This window comes from Apodemus sylvaticus, chromosome 8, assembly GCF_947179515.1.
Source record: "Apodemus sylvaticus chromosome 8, mApoSyl1.1, whole genome shotgun sequence".
NCBI lineage: Eukaryota > Metazoa > Chordata > Mammalia > Rodentia > Muridae > Apodemus > Apodemus sylvaticus.
Window position 1 is genome coordinate 96217929 of NC_067479.1, and position 15374 is coordinate 96233302.

Consider the following 15374-nt stretch of genomic DNA (forward strand, 5'->3'; position numbering starts at 1 on the left):
GTAATGGAAGTCTGCAATTCACCACATGGCTTAGTTGGGGCAAGAGAACGAATGGCAACACCCAGATGTCGGGGAAATTATGCCCAGGCATTGTCAGTATCCCAAAGAAAAAGAGAAGGAAAAGAAGTGTGTGGGCCACAGGATGGAGGCTCTGTGAGTGAATGGAGGGAGAAGGGTTTCCTCACGTCTAACCATAGACTCTCATTAAAGGGATAGATAGCCAACCTGTCTCCTATCATGGTGAATCAGGCCTCCTGACTGTTTCTTGGCCAGGTGATTGATGGACCCATCTGGACTGACTTTTAAGGTAGGAGACAATGTATCTAATGTTCTAGTTTTTGGAGCAGATCCAGACTAACCCATTTTCAACAAGAAAATCCAGAAATATAGTTTCAAAGTTGTTTAAGGAATTGTGGGGGGGGGAGGGAGCAGCCCCACTCGGTCTTCCATTCTTTTTGAGGTGAGGGGGTGCAGGGAGAAGAGCTTCAGCTGACAGTAAAACTTTGTCTTACAAGGTATTTAGGGTTGCTATATAATAATAAAATGTTTACTTATCTAAGTTACTATGTTACTCTAGCTGACCTGCCTTCTGTGTTCCTGCAGTCTCTGGCACTTAACACCTCATCCTAAAACAACGGGAGACTAAGTAAAGGATTAGTTTGCTAGAGTCTTTTCCCTTTTGTCCAGATGCCTCTTGTTTGTCAGGCTAGGGGGAACTTTGGAGCAATAAATTTCTATTGAACCAGGAGAAGAGAATAACAATTGCAGAAGGAAAAAAACTTTTGCATAAGCAAATATGCATAAACTCATATAAATTCATATACAGATTCATGCATGCACATTTATACGTTTCCATTAAAATCCAGTTGGTCCCAGCTTGCATGCATTCTCACTTACATAGTTACACACACACATGCATATATTCTCACAATTACATATTTACGCGCGCGCGCGCGCGCGCGCGCGTGCGCACATATACACACACACACACACACACATTTATGCTTACATATACATATGGAGAAAGACCAAGCACCAGTGCAGAAAGAACTCACTCATTCTGGATGAAAAAATGCTCTCCAATCTTTATTGCATAGAGAAAGAAAAGCTTCGACTCTTTTAATGCTAAATGAATTAAACCCAAGTTTGCAAGAAAAAAGCTTTGTTCCTTTTAATAAGACTAAGCCTGCTTTGTTATTAAGAAATGACCTGTTCTGCCCCATGGTAAGGAGAAGCCTGCCTGCTCCTTCTGCTCTCTGCAGCGTCTTCTTTTTAACTCTTTCCCTCTGCATTCTGCACATTGCTCTTAGTATTTTATGTTACCTATAGTTTCTAAGTTATTTCACTCTACATTCTCCTTCTAATATTACTCTCTCCTCCTGCTCTGAGGACACAACAATGCTCTTACTCTCAGTGCCTTTCCTCCCAATGCTTTGCCTATACTTCTAAGTTTTTCTTGAGTTTAGTTCTGTCTAAAAACTTCTCCTCAGCTCAGTTCCTCTCTCAGGTCAGTTCCTCTCAGCTCAGTTCTGAGTCTTCTCTTTGTCCTCTGCACTTAAAACATCTTTCAGAAAAAAAAAAAAACATCTTTCAGAATACATGATCACATGTTAAAATGTTCATCACAAATTCACACATAAAATCAAATCATAAACTGAAATAGAAGTTTGCAACAGAGAATGTTTACATGCATATCTATTAGGAGTAATCTGGCTAAACATCCATTGCCTGTCACAGATACACAGGTTCACTGAAAAAAAAACCTAAGTTATTAGTGAAGTTTTGTATAGATAAACCTAGTCAATATTTTATCTTCTTTCCTAGCACCTATAATAAATCATTAGTTCCATTTTTATAACTTTTGGTTAGTAGTTTTACAACCTCTTGGAATGTGCTCTGAGTAGTAGAAAGTCTGGTTACAATCTAAGAGACAATTAACTGATGACACATGGGACACTGACAGAGTTATCATTGCAGTTTTGACTCTCAGAAAAGGACCTAATATCAGTCCCACTAAAAAAGGCTTACAAATCACTGATATAATTTTAGGAATTCTTATAGGATCATCCTTAAGACTTAAGTTATCTATTTGTCTATATAGCATCTCCGCAAGACAGTACATCTCTGTAGATCTGTAGAGATCTGCTCAAGAGCGGTGGGCTAGTACCTAGTGATTGTTATATATGCTTAATAACAGGAAAAGCATATAAATAGCAGGAATCTTTCCTAAAATGAATTCTCTTAAACCTTGCTTATAATTGCAAATCTGTCTTAGATTAATCTGAAACAGAACATCTCAGGAAGATTACCTGCTAGCTATTAGCTTGTTATAGCTAGTTACCTGCCAGTTATGGTTCCTGACAAGGAATGAGTGAATAGATTAGAGTTTCAGTCATATACTTGCATAGAGCTCCCAGGAAGGGGGTACAGGTTTAGGAGAAGAGAAATAAGAAAAAAGTAACAAACAAACAAGAAAACAAACAACCCCAGGCCTCCCTTCTTACATCCTGACTTCTGGCTAGGCAGAGCAAAAATATTTTGACTTAAACAATTGTGGCATCTTTGGCTTCTGGCAAAGATGAAGCTACTGACAGGACCAAGGACAAGGATGAAGCTATTGACAGGATCAAGGACATTTTTGGCTTTTAGCAGAGAATCTCAGAAGAAAGCACTTTAAGGTAAAATTCCTGATTCTGCTCATTGACTTTTCTAAGAGACAGTTAGCACAAACCACATTCTGGTTACAGAGACACATTCTGGTGTCTGCAGTACTCAGGTGGGCACAGGAACCACCCCATACCATGAACTACTTTCCTCCTCTTTTGATTTCCCAAGACAGGGTTTCTCTGTGTAACCATGACTATTTTGGAACTTGCTCTGTAGACCAGGCTGGCCTTGGACTAAGATTCTCCTGCCTGTGCTTCCCAAGAGCTGGGATTAAAGGCGTGTGCCATCATGCTTGGATGGGTTTTCATGTTGGGTAGGGTTATTAGGTGATGCAGTTGGGTTATCCTTCCATCAGACCTATGTAAGAAACCTCCCAAGTACAGCAGTGTTTCCAACTGTGTTAATGCCCTCATGCAGTTAGGAAACAAAGTCCTTGATGGGCACCTGGGTAAAGACACAGGAGTGTAGGCAAGAGAAGAGACAGGGAAAGGTGGACTTGGAGACCACTGAGCAAGGGAAATCCTACCCCTCTAGGAACAGGCAAGAGTTTTTATAGTTTAGCTTTACAAGCTTGAGGCATAGGCCAGGAGGAGGAGAACAAAGATACTTTTAATCTGTGGAGGTCAGAGGACAAGTTGTGGGAGTTGATTCTCTCCTTTTACCATGTGGGTCCCGAAGACAGAATTCAGGTCCTAAGGTTTGGCGGTCACCTGGTCAGCTCAAGCCTCTGTTTTTACTTCTACCCAAGGCATCTCCAGAATTACCATATAATCTAATTTACTAAGAGAAAGAGAATAGGAGGGGTAGAGTGGGTGGAGAATTCTTAGCAGTCTTTTGAGATATAGTATTTATATGGCTAATGCTATGACAATTGCGGCTCTCCAAGAAGTACACGCACACCCTGACGTGTGTCTTACTGTCTTCCCAGAGCCTCTCCTTTCCTTAGCCTTAGCGCTTAAGCCCTTATTAAAATGTCTTTAATAAATTCTTTTAACTCTGCTTCATAAACTGGCTAATCTTGAAATTTCTCGGGTTTCTGGGGATGGCAGTGTGGAGCCTCTCACTGTGCCCCCAAACATTGCTCCCTCAGTTTTGTGCCTTTACACTGGACTCTGTGCCAAGGACCCTGACAATCCCACCTTCTCCATCCTTGGCATTACTGTGCTAATTAGTTCCCAGTTTAATTCTGTTACCGGGCTTTCTCTGTAAATTCTCACCCAAGTGAGGCCATCTCCCGAATTCTTGGTTGGATAAAGACTTTTACTACTTGGCTTAGATAATATTAGTTAACAAGTATTAAGTGACTTAATGTGATCAAGTCATCTATTGTATACCTGTAGTACGTGCACTCATGTGCTCTGCTCAGGGGTGTGTGTGTGTCTTGGGGTGGTGGTGGTGGTGAGTGGTCCTAAAAGTACTTTCCCCCCTTCTATTTTAAGATGTGCCAGAAGACTAAGGCGGTGAGGATGTCAAAACAAACGATTTGCGCACCTTTAGGTAGTCATTCATTGGCAGGACTCCTTTTCTTTCTTTAAAAGTATGGTTTCCGAACTCAGAGACAAGGGACTGAGATGAATATTTTACATATCAAAGCCTCCAGGTTTTCCCAGCATCCCCCAGTCCGTACCTGGCATACCTTGCCCTCAACCCTTAACTTTCCAGCCCAGGTGCTGGGCGGTCCTTCCCCAGAGGCTCCTCCCTATAAAATCCTGACATTTTGATCTCTCCTCCGCCCGCCCACGTTCCCCTTCCCCCATGGCGACTCCCTTGGCCTCTATCCTTGGGGCCAATGAACTCGATAGACAACAGCTTCCCAATAACCTGCTTTTAATATAATCTTGTTTGAACTGGCTCATTTCACTGGCGGTGACGGAGAAATAACCGATCAGTATCTTTTAATTCATAAAATTAGATAATGTTTGCGAAGAATGATACAAGCCGCCCAAATGGCTATAGGCTGACCACACAGTCCAACCTAGCCTAGGACAAAGGCCGCGTGCCGTTCTCTTTGGCCAACGCACGTGGCAAACCCTTGCTTACAAACAAACGGCTCAGCAAGGCGCAGGCGCCGTTGGCCTTTGCCCCCCGCCCCCAGAGGCGGTGCTTATCACAGGCCTAGGGCGCATGCGCTAAGGTCTGTAATCAACGCTCCGCCGCGGCTGTGGCGACGAAGATTTCGTCTGGGCGGCCGCGTGGTCCAGGGTAAGTGTTCGGCAGTCGGACAGAAGGCCGGGCGGGAGTGCCAGCGCCTCGGGCTCTCCATGTGGCTGTGGCCCCGCGCCGTGGGCTTCTAGCCTTCTGCCGCGGAGTCCATCGGAGCGAGCGGCAGCTTCGCCCGTGGGCCGGGTATCTTCCGGCAGGCGCACCTGAAACCGGAAGTGACGCGTGGCGCACGCTCTCACCTGCGCGGCGGGCTGGGGGCTGTCTGCGGCGCGGACCATCTTTCTGCTTCTGGGTTGCAGGGCCTACAGGGTTCTGGTGGGTCTGGATGACGCTAATGGTGTCTTTGAGAGGGACAGTCAGGGTGGTGCATGCCCGGCGCCTTCCGTATTGATGCTGAATGGGAAGGACTGAGATGTAAATGCTCTAACCCGGTACCCCTCGTAGTGTCATCTTCACCGCTGGCCTCCTCTGCCAAGCCCTTTCGTCGTTTTCCTCCTGACTACCTCCTATTAACACTGCATTGCTATTTCTCTATTATCCAAAACTGGTCTTTTACGAGCATTAATTGGGTCCTGCCGTTGTCATCCATCTTTAAACTCTTTGAGAGTCATTTCAGTGAAAGAAAATTTAAGAAAATTTAAGAGCATGATCTCCCCCTCACCCCCGGACCCGTGTAACTTGTCCCTTGCCTCAAAACCGTGTGTACGTACAGATAACTCTCCACACCCTAGAAAGCCCAAGTCACAAGTCAGGTTTCCCAGCCTTGTAAATTTTGGGTGTATCTGAAGCGACTCTGAAAGATTTACCCAGCGACCAATACTCTAATCAGCTCTTTAATTTTGGTTACAAAAGTTCTCACTGTGTTCCAGCCTTTAATCATTATCTCATTTTGGGATACTAACTCTGCTTTTGACTTGATTAAATCCCATTATTTTTTAGAATGCCACTTTGTCAGAGAGGCCACCTCACACCTTCATAGTTTCACTTAGGTCTCTCTTATCTTGGAGTTATGTAATGTCTTTTTATGGCCATTACCACAGTTGCCCTTGTATATATCTATACTAAAGCCATTTTTTTTTTTTAATGCCTGCCCTCCCAAGAGACTAAGCCCTGCCCAGCGGAACTAGTGCGCCCCCATGTCTCACTTGATTGAGTCAGTAACAATTTGTTAATGTGTGATTTGTTTCACTTTTGGAACTTTAATGCTTTGATCAAATCCTTCAGGTTTACATTACACTCCCCCCACACCCCATATGCATGCATGCGCCCACACACGCAAGCTCTCTTTTGGCTATAGCTAGAAGCTACATGGCTTTTTGCCCTTTTCTAGTTCCTTTCTGATTAAAAAAAAAGTAAAATAAAAAACCCAATCCCACCGAGAACTCCAAGCTGTTACTTCAGCTGCTCTTCTTGGCCTCTTTCAATTCTTATTCCTTTGTTCTGCCACTTCTCTGACCATCTCAAGGAACGACATTTCCACAAGGCCTGCTGGTTACAGGAGGAGGGAACTGTGCGGCGCTGGAGTGTTGCTAATCCATCATTTTGGAAAGCACATACCTGCAGTGTTCATTTCTCACCAACAGACTCATTTTTCTCACCCATTCTCCTCTCCCCATCCCAACTGTGACTAAGGAAAGGCCCAGGCTTCTTCCTTACAGAGATATCTTTTCTTTCAACTCCCTTTTGCATCTGTGGGCACCAGGCATCACTCTCCAGCCAGAGGCAGGTAACGTGCTATGCCTTCCAGTCACTTCTCTTCTGGACCTTCCCTGGCTGCTGCACACTTTTCTGTTCAAGTCATCTCTGAAGGACATTGTTTTCTTCACACACACACACACACACACACACACATTTTTCCTCTTTTACTTTCCAACAAAACCCAACGTTAGTTATCACCCTTTCTCTCTTACTACAGTCAAGGTCCTTCGAGTAGTAGGTTGCCTCCCTTTGCCTTGCTGCCTGCTGACCTCAGACAGTCTGGTTTTTAGTTTTTGTGTCTGTTGCTCTACTGGATTCAACCATTCACCTCCTACCCCCTTTTGTTCTTGTTGCTTGTTTTTAAACGGTTTAACTGTGTGGCTCAGGCTGGCCTGAACTCACTGTGCTGCTTCAGCCTCTCAAGTGCTGGGATTACAACATGTGCCACATGTCTAATGAGAAACTTTTTTTACAGGTATCCCCAGTAAGCGGCCAGAGTCCAGATCAATGGAATCCTGCTTTTCTTCTCTAATCTAATCATTCGTTTCTTTCTTTTTGGGGGTGGGGCAAAAAAGCCAAAAAAAAAAAATCATTTTCCTTGAAATTTTATTTGTAAATTTATCTTTGATTAAAATGCTATTGATAATTTTGATTTAATTGACATATTTTAACTTAAAAATAAATCCCTGTATACATGAAAGCTGACAAAAGAGGTCCCTTTAAACTCTTGAGTATGTGGATTTTTAATCCCAGCTTTCACAGGCAGGCTCTGAATCAGAACTCCACCCTTCTATTGGAGAGCGGCTTTTCCTCTGAAGATAATCAGAAAGACCCCAAAAGGAGGAATATTCTCTTTTTGTCATCACTCTCCCTAGTGATTGTCTCAGGCACCTGTCAGAGCTCTGGGACCTCTGGGGCTGCTTGCTCTTAGAACTGTGTCTGCATCCGCCCAGCCCTTCCCTTCCCCCTTGGACTCAGATTTGCATTTGGACCAAGAGGTGTGTCAGTATTGTGACTTGTGATGAACTCAGAAACCTCCACTTCAGCTTCCTGTCTGCTTCCTTTCTGAGAGTCATTTTGATTGAATCCACTTGTGACTCAGGCGCCTAGGCCACAGTTTTATTTTGGACTCTGGTGTAAAGCTTTACTTCCGTCAGCAGATACTGACCCATACAGTTGTCCCCCTCGACTTCCACATGGATCCATGAGTCTTAAGGTAGAGATTTGGTGACTGCATTTGAAATGGATGTATCTTTGAGGATAATCTTGGAGTTTCTGATACACTCCACTCAGCAGATGGGGGCTCAGCTTGGAAGTCCCTAGTGTGACTCCTGTCGTTCTCACATTACTGATAAATGCACTGGACAGTTGGCCAGGCTGCTCTAACACAAAGCCTCTGTGCCACAGTCCTGGGAAGGTGCTGACTGGCCTGTTCTCTTTAAAGAAGTTAGTACTTAGACTTTACCTTATTTAATTGGAAGGTTATTGATGTTTTGAGAAACTCATGCATTTAACATATTTAAGTCACTGTTTACTGATCAACAACCAAAAGGCTTATCAATTTTTTTTTCCCTTTTAGATAGCTTGTAGAGGATGCCCCACGAGGAAATGCCCAACTCCATTCACCCTCAGGAGCAAGACCATTTACCAAGTCAGCATGCCAGTTCTGACAAAGACATGCCAGTTGGGCAGGAGAGTGGAGGGGTCTCAGAGGCTGGGGAGTGCCTCTCCTCTACCTCCTGTGAGTACGGACCATCCACATCTGCTGAAGCTTGTGCGTTGCCAGCCGCAAGGCGGGGGCCGACCCTGCTGCACATTGATCGGCATCAGATCCCGGCAGTGGAGCCCAGTGCTCAGGCCCTGGAGCTGCAGGGCCTGGGTGTGGACGTCTATGACCAGGCTGTCCTGGAGCAGGGTGTGCTTCAGCAGGTGGACAGTGCGATGCAGGAGGCCAGCCGTGTGGCCCAGTTTGCTGATGCGGAGAAGGAGTATCAGTCAGTCCTGGATGACCTCACGTGAGTGTGAACCTTCTGTCTGTCAGAGTTTGCATTGAACTGTGATAGGGAAATTCAGGTAATAGCAAACTGAGATTTATAGAACCTCTCATCTGGGAAATAGTTGGTTAAGACAATCCTCAATTTGCCTTCTGAGCTCCTGTCCCTCCCTTGAGGAGTAACATTGCCTGTAGTCAGGCTTAGACTGCCCCCTGAGCCTTGCCTAGGGTCTTGAAGAGCAAGGCCTACCTGGCAGCACGTGTAGATGCTCTTTGCAGTGAATTCTGGGAGTTTCATACTTGAGACACAGGGAATGCTTGGAACCTATCGTCACCTTTCTTTCTCTTCTTTAGTTTCTAGTTTGTTTATTCTTCGGCAATTTTTCAGATTTTAATTTATAAAAATATTGAGGATAAACTTTTGTGTCCTATTTTTGGGTCTAAAAGAATCGATTTATGAAGACTTCACTTGTGCTATAGAGGAATGAGACGTGGGCTCTGCTGAGTGAAGTACTCTGGTGGGGAAGGTGGTAGGCCAGCCTCCAGGGAGGCCAAGGCCAGGGAGGCAGGGACGCGTGGAGCCCACTTATTATCCTGGGTGTGGCTCGGTAGGTCAGACATAGAAGCAAGAGCAGCTAAGGACTGGCCTGGGTGGGAAGCCGGGCAACCCCAGTGCATGGCTAGAGAAGGAGGTAGGAGAGTGAGCACAGAGCCTGAGGCTCTTCCCAGTGGTGGGCTGTTGCTAGGTTTCTTGGGATGCTCAAAGAACATTTCTGTTAACAGTTCCTTGATAGATTCTTTGGTTTTCATTGAAATCATGATTATTGTTGTTGTTGTTGTTGTTGTTGTTATTATATGTTTGCCCCTTGAGTAGCGCACATCTTTCACTTAAGTGTTTTGAAACCTTTCTTGTTCTGTGTAGTGGCCCACCTTCTGTGATTGCTCTCGGAGTTTATCCACTGTCTGTAGAGGCCTTAGAGGACAATTCTACCTTAGGGAGACAGTGACTTGCATTGTTACCCTGAAGTATGCAAAGAATACAAACGGCAAATTATGAGACTGATTTTTCTCTTAAAAATTAGAAGTGGCAATTTTGTAGTATTTTAGGATCAACTAATTTTTAGTTGTTCTTTTCTCTTTATACCATGAAGGTTACTGTTACAGTAGAGGAATTTGCAGTTCTGTGGAAGGAAAATATTTATATAGATAAGTGATTTACTTAAGAGAATAATTAAGCATTTTTAGGACGTGTTTTCAGCCTTTAGGAGGCTTCCATGATGTGTATCAATTTCTTCATATATAAAAGGAAACTTGGACTGAGTTCTGTTGTTACCCAACTGTCTTGAATAAATAACACTAAAAAATGCTTGCTGTAGTAATGAGTCAGTTTGGGCTGGAGAGATGGCTCAGCGGTTAAGAGCACTGACTGCTCTTCCAGAGGTCATGAGTTCAAATCCCGGCACCCACATGGTGGCTCACAGCCATCCATGAAGAGATCTGACGCTCTCTTCTGGTGTCTGAAGACAGCTACAGTGTACCTACATATAATAAATAAATAAATCTTTAAAAATAAAAAAGAAAAAAAAATGAGTCAGTTTGCAAATAGACTCCGAGAGTTTGCAAATAAACCGCTGGAGAAAAGTGGAGCCCTGTAACTGTCGGTTGTGCCTCAGATCTATTTGTGTCTGTAAGAGTGCATTCTGCTTCAATTTTGTTTATGTTTTTGCTCATAAGAATTATAGATGTGTTTTTAGCATTTTCTCTACTTTATGCTAAGAAAATGTTACCATTGGAGAAAAACAGAGAATTATTCTTATTTTTCAGGTCATGTACAGCATCCCTGAGGCAAATCAATAAAATTATAGAGCAGCTTAGCCCTCACGCTGCCAGCAACAGAGATATCAACAGGAAACTGGATTCTGTGAAACGCCAAAAGTATAACAAGGTGATGCTGAGTAACCTACTGAGCGCCGCAGTACATTTAAGTACTTAGGAAGGATTCTGGAGAGCACACATGTTATGGGTATCAGCATTATAGTAGAAACATATTTTTAAAAAAGATAGATTTTTATTTTAAGTCTATGAGTGCTTTGTCAGCATGTGTACCGTGGGTGTGCCTGGTGCATGCATAGGCCAGAAGAGGGCACTGGATCCCTTGTAGCTGATGCTACAGATAGTTGTCAGTTACCATGTGGGTGCTGGGAACTGAACCCAGGACATCTGTAAGAGTAGTAATTGCTTTTAAACTTTGAGCTACCTCTCTAGCCCCAAAATAGAAAAATTTGGGGTGTCTTTCTGTCTGTTCTGCTATAGTATTTTTGATAACCCATATGTACAGACACACATCCACACATACATATCAGGCGTAGTTCTTGTGCTTTTGTGGTTCCTCATTTCTGTGCTCTTTTGTGGTCTTCCCTGACACCATTAACTCTACCATTTCAGCCTCCGCTTGGGTTCTGACCTCTCACTGTCTGTTTTGTCTGAATTTAGTTATCTTGCTTGGGTCTGGTTTACCAAGGGTCTTCTCTTCATTTCCTGCAGATATGGCCATCACCACTCACATGCACAGCCATATGGGGCTGCCCATAGAGGCAGCTCAGGATGGGAAGGAATTGTTGCCTCTAAGATTGCCCTGCTGAGGCTTTTAAGAAAGGATTTATATACAGCTTTGTGAAGGCTGAAACAGGTTTTGGGTTTCGTATACCAACCGCCGTGTGGGACTTGACGGTAGCTGGGGATGACTAGCTTTGATAGTTCCAGCTCCGAGTCCCCAGGGTCTCTGTGCTTGTGGCTGACTGAGTACAGCACACGGAGTCCTTGTCCTGTGAGCTCCACTGGAAGGCGGTGTGTAGACTCTGTCTCGGAGCCTTCCTTTATTATCTCACTGGGCTCCTCATTTCTCCAGCAGCAGCCCAGATGTCCAAGCTGGCAGTGCTTCAGTGCTGATGGGGCCTTCATAAATCAGGAAGGACACTGTGCTTCTTGTGGGCTGGGATTTTAAGGTGGAGAGAACCAGATGTTAGGTGACTGGGTCACCATCTGACCTAATTATATTCTGTGTTTTGGATTTTCAGAGAGAAAGTGCTTCAAGCAGGATACAGAAAGACTGAGAAAACAAGTTGCAAGTTATGGTAGCATACTGTTCCTGCTTCCCTTTGTCCCTCACCCGATGCTAGAGATCAGAGCCAGGGCCTGTGTGTACTAGGCAAGAACTCTTTCCCGCATGAAGACAGTTGAAGGACTTAAGGCTTAATTGAGGCTTTAGGAAGGCCAAATATCTGAGTTCTCATAATGTCAAGGGAGAAAAAAGGAATCTGAGGTACATGGGAAGAAGGCTTAGCAGTGTCTTTCAGAGCTTTGATGGGTTGGAGTACTACAAAGGCCTGGTCTCCATAGGCCTGACTTTGTAACTGTTGGAGCTTTTGGACTTTTATTTCTTGTCCCTCTGGGCTGCTGCCTGCTCTAGCCGATTGGCTGCCCAGGTCAGAAAAGGAGTTTAATGATGTATGCAGAATGTAACGAGGGAACCCAGAGAACATTTCCCTCTCCCAGTCAGTGCAAGTGAGCTCAGTGCTCAGTGCCAAGGTGCGGGCCGCCTGTGGGGGTGGCTGGCTGCGCAGGGATACTCTACAGCCGTGCTGCAGGAAAGTGGGGCCTGCTCAGCTAGGGCTCACTAGTGATGTTACCATGTGGGGTTTTAGTTTACTCTTTTTTTTTTTTTTTTTTTTTTTTAGTTTACTCTTGATTAAAGTTTAAAATTGTGTAGTGCAGTCTTTCCATTTTAACAACAAATCACTATATTGTATATCTTGTATTTGGGTTTACAACTTAAGGAGCAACAGCTAAAGAAGATAACGGCAAAACAGAAACGTCTCCAGGCCATTCTCGGAGGGGCCGGGGTCCAAGTGGAACTGGATCATGTCAGCCTAGAGGAGGAAGATGCAGGTGAGGAGCGGGGCAGCTTGCTGTGCTCTTAATTAGTGTCTGTGCCTGTATTCAGGGGAGGTGTCTTGTGAGACTTATGGAACTTTGAGACTAACATGTCTCATGCCTTTGTGTCAGACCAGTCTGGGGAAATCTTACTTTTCTGTGGAATCAGAGCTTGTAGAGCACACATGTTTTTTAAAATGTTAACTTAGTTCTTTCTGGCACATAATTGTGTTAGGCTTAACAAATCAGAGTTTGTACATTCATATATATTAACTTGATAAAGAGAACTGGTATCTTGAATGGGTTCATCTTGTAACCTTAGCATCCTCAGTCAGCATCTGAAGGAATGCTGTCCCTTGTCTTTAAGGAGCATAAAGGGCTTATCAAGCTTTCCTTCTGTTAAGGAAAGGCATTCTGGCTAGATCACAGTCAGGATTCCATTTAAAGTTCTCTTCAGGACAGCTGTGTTTTGGAAAATTACTTGAGAAAATGTATAAATTCCAAAACTAAATATTTTTTTTTCTGCGTGTCTGTATTTACACACTGTTGGTTGTTGCTTGGCCAGTTTCTGCTTAAAGGTTAAACTAAGAGTTTGGTTGATCAAGCAAACATTCTTTGCTAGCTTCTGGAACCTTTTTTCACATAGACAAGAGGATTTGTATGAAGAATATAACAATGGAGAAAAAAAATGCGCTGTCCTGCCCGCCCCCCCCCCCCTTACTTGAAATAAGATCTCACTGTATCTGGTGTATGTCCTCACTCTGGCTTTAGATTTGCCTCTAAAGTTGAGTCTTGTATGCTCCATCAGTCCCACCGTGTTTCTGCCACATGGATTTCCCATTGGTAAAGGGGATCTCCCCTGTCTGAGCGAAGACTGAAGTTCTTTAGTTCTGTTGATAGAGTTCATAGGTACCTCTGCAAATCGAGTTGAGTGTGATGAGGCCGTGAGAGCGTCAGACTCCATCTCCTGGCTTCTTTTCTGCTCTCTGGTTAGCTCTGGTTAGTTACTTTTGGTAGCTTATCCGGCAGTATCTTAGATGCTGATATTGCTTAGGACATGTTGTTTGCCCTGTTGCTTCCTTTCCCTGACTGTCTCGTCCATTTCCCGTGGGTTTGCAGCTACCTCAGATCTGATGCCTTACAAAGCCATAACCCCTTTTTTCTGAGCTCTTGGTTCCAAGGATACTTTCCTGTCTTGACACGAACCATTCCTGGAGACTGGGCCCTGTCCGCAGAGGCCATAGAGCTGAGTGCCAGGGTAGCCTGGCTTTGTGGGCCCCTGCTCTGTACTGCTGGGTGTGGACTTCTCTCAGCCTGCTTGAAGCCTTGTAGGCAGATATCGGGGGTGGGGGTGGGGGGTGGGGGGAGCTGCACACATACTTCCCTGGGGCATGAATGTACTGCTCTCCACACGGTGATCAGACCGGGAGAAGGAGGCTGCAGAGAAGGAGAGAAGGTGGGGAAAGGTATTTGTAGAACGTGCATAGGACTTGAATTTATGATGCAGTAAAAAACTAGAAGAAAGGTTAAGACACAGATTAAAAACAAGATTTTGTACACAGCAGGAGTTGTCCATAAGGAATGGACTTGAAAGGACTTCTGTTTCACGGAATCACTGAAGTCACGGAATGGCAAGAATGTAGGCCAATTTGAACTCTTAAACACTACTGACACTTAAGCTAGTGCCACTTTGCAAATCTTTTCAGCAGTGCCTGCTGAACCTTAGCATACTAAAGAATCAGATGTTATTACCAAAGGGGATGTATACCAGAGTGTTCATGGAGCCTTGCTCTAAAACCTGGTAGCTCAAGCCTAGAAACCATCCAAACTATGTTACTAGTAGAAAGTGAAGATTGTATAATTACAGGATATTAGTAACAGTCAGTTAATAAATTTCAATTCAGTTGAACATTAAATCAGTATGGATTTCATGCTGAATGCCAGGCACAGCAGGCACACAGGAACACAGAGCCAGGCATGAGTCATCCTTAGAGTCAGGCCTGTCAGTGTCTCTGGGGAGGCTGGAGGCTGAGAAGGTGGCAGAGAGGGCGTGCCAGGAACACTAGTTCTTGATTTCTGTTACTTGATCTGGATGCTGATGTAGAACTATAGATTCTTGGAACTTTGTTCTGACTAGTCATTGGGCTTATGATTTATATACTCTGGTGTATATTTTAAGTGCAAGGTTAGTGGAAAACTGGCTGTGGTGACATTGGCCCGGTACGTCTTTTGTTTCTGATTACATGATAAAGTATTTTGCTGGAGGTCAGCTTCAGTTAGGGAGAGGGGTGTTTCTGGATGACATATCTTCATATTTATTTTATCTTTTCAAGTTATTTACACATACCTAGCATGGTATCATCCAGTAGGAGTGTGTGTGTATGTGTGTGTGTGTGTGTGTGTGCATGTAGAGATATGAGGAGTTTTCCTCTGCCATTCTGTACTCATTTCTTGAGACAGGGTTTCTCACTGAGCCTTGGGCTTGCTGTTTCGGCTAGGCTGGTTAGCCAGTGAGCCTGCAGGATCCACTTGCCTCTGCCCTAATGTTGGGGTTACAGCACTGTGATCACGCCTGGCTTTGCAGGAACTGAGGATTTAGATTTAAACTTAGATAGGTCCTTGTGTGTTTAGAGCAAGCCCTCTTCCCAGCTATCTGATGGACCTGTCTGCATTGAGAGTAACTCGCTCTCTTTGTTGTTCAGCATTGGTCACATCTCGCTATAGATATGATAGTTTTCCCATTCTGAAGTGAACCAGACATGTTCCACCTGTGTTTGTGGGGCACGTGTATCCCCAGATAGCCCAACTAGATGACAGTGTCTTGTGGCAATGTCAAAAGGTTAAATAAACAGTTGGACTAGTGACTGGTTGTGACCAGGCTGGAAGTGCCGTGCTTTCTGTCGTTTTTAGATAGGCACGC

General features: G+C 44.3%; 1 protein-coding gene across 4 annotated transcripts in view; it reads left to right on the forward strand.

Moving 5' to 3' along the window:
- The first annotated feature begins 4789 nt into the window (after nucleotides 1-4789).
- Ercc6 (ERCC excision repair 6, chromatin remodeling factor) overlaps nucleotides 4790-15374 on the forward strand; it is a 76756-nt gene continuing 66171 nt past the window's right edge. For 2 of the 4 annotated variants that reach the window (XM_052190134.1, XM_052190136.1), the window contains exons 1-4: nucleotides 4790-4869; nucleotides 8108-8543; nucleotides 10346-10466; nucleotides 12358-12469. In XM_052190134.1, the coding sequence (XP_052046094.1) occupies nucleotides 8122-8543; nucleotides 10346-10466; nucleotides 12358-12469 (655 nt within the window). In that variant the 5' untranslated portion in view covers nucleotides 4790-4869; nucleotides 8108-8121. Of the gene's footprint in view, nucleotides 4870-8107; nucleotides 8544-10345; nucleotides 10467-11598; nucleotides 11656-12357; nucleotides 12470-15374 lie in introns of those variants that run through there. The other 2 variants (XM_052190135.1, XM_052190137.1) reach the window with 2 other exon arrangements.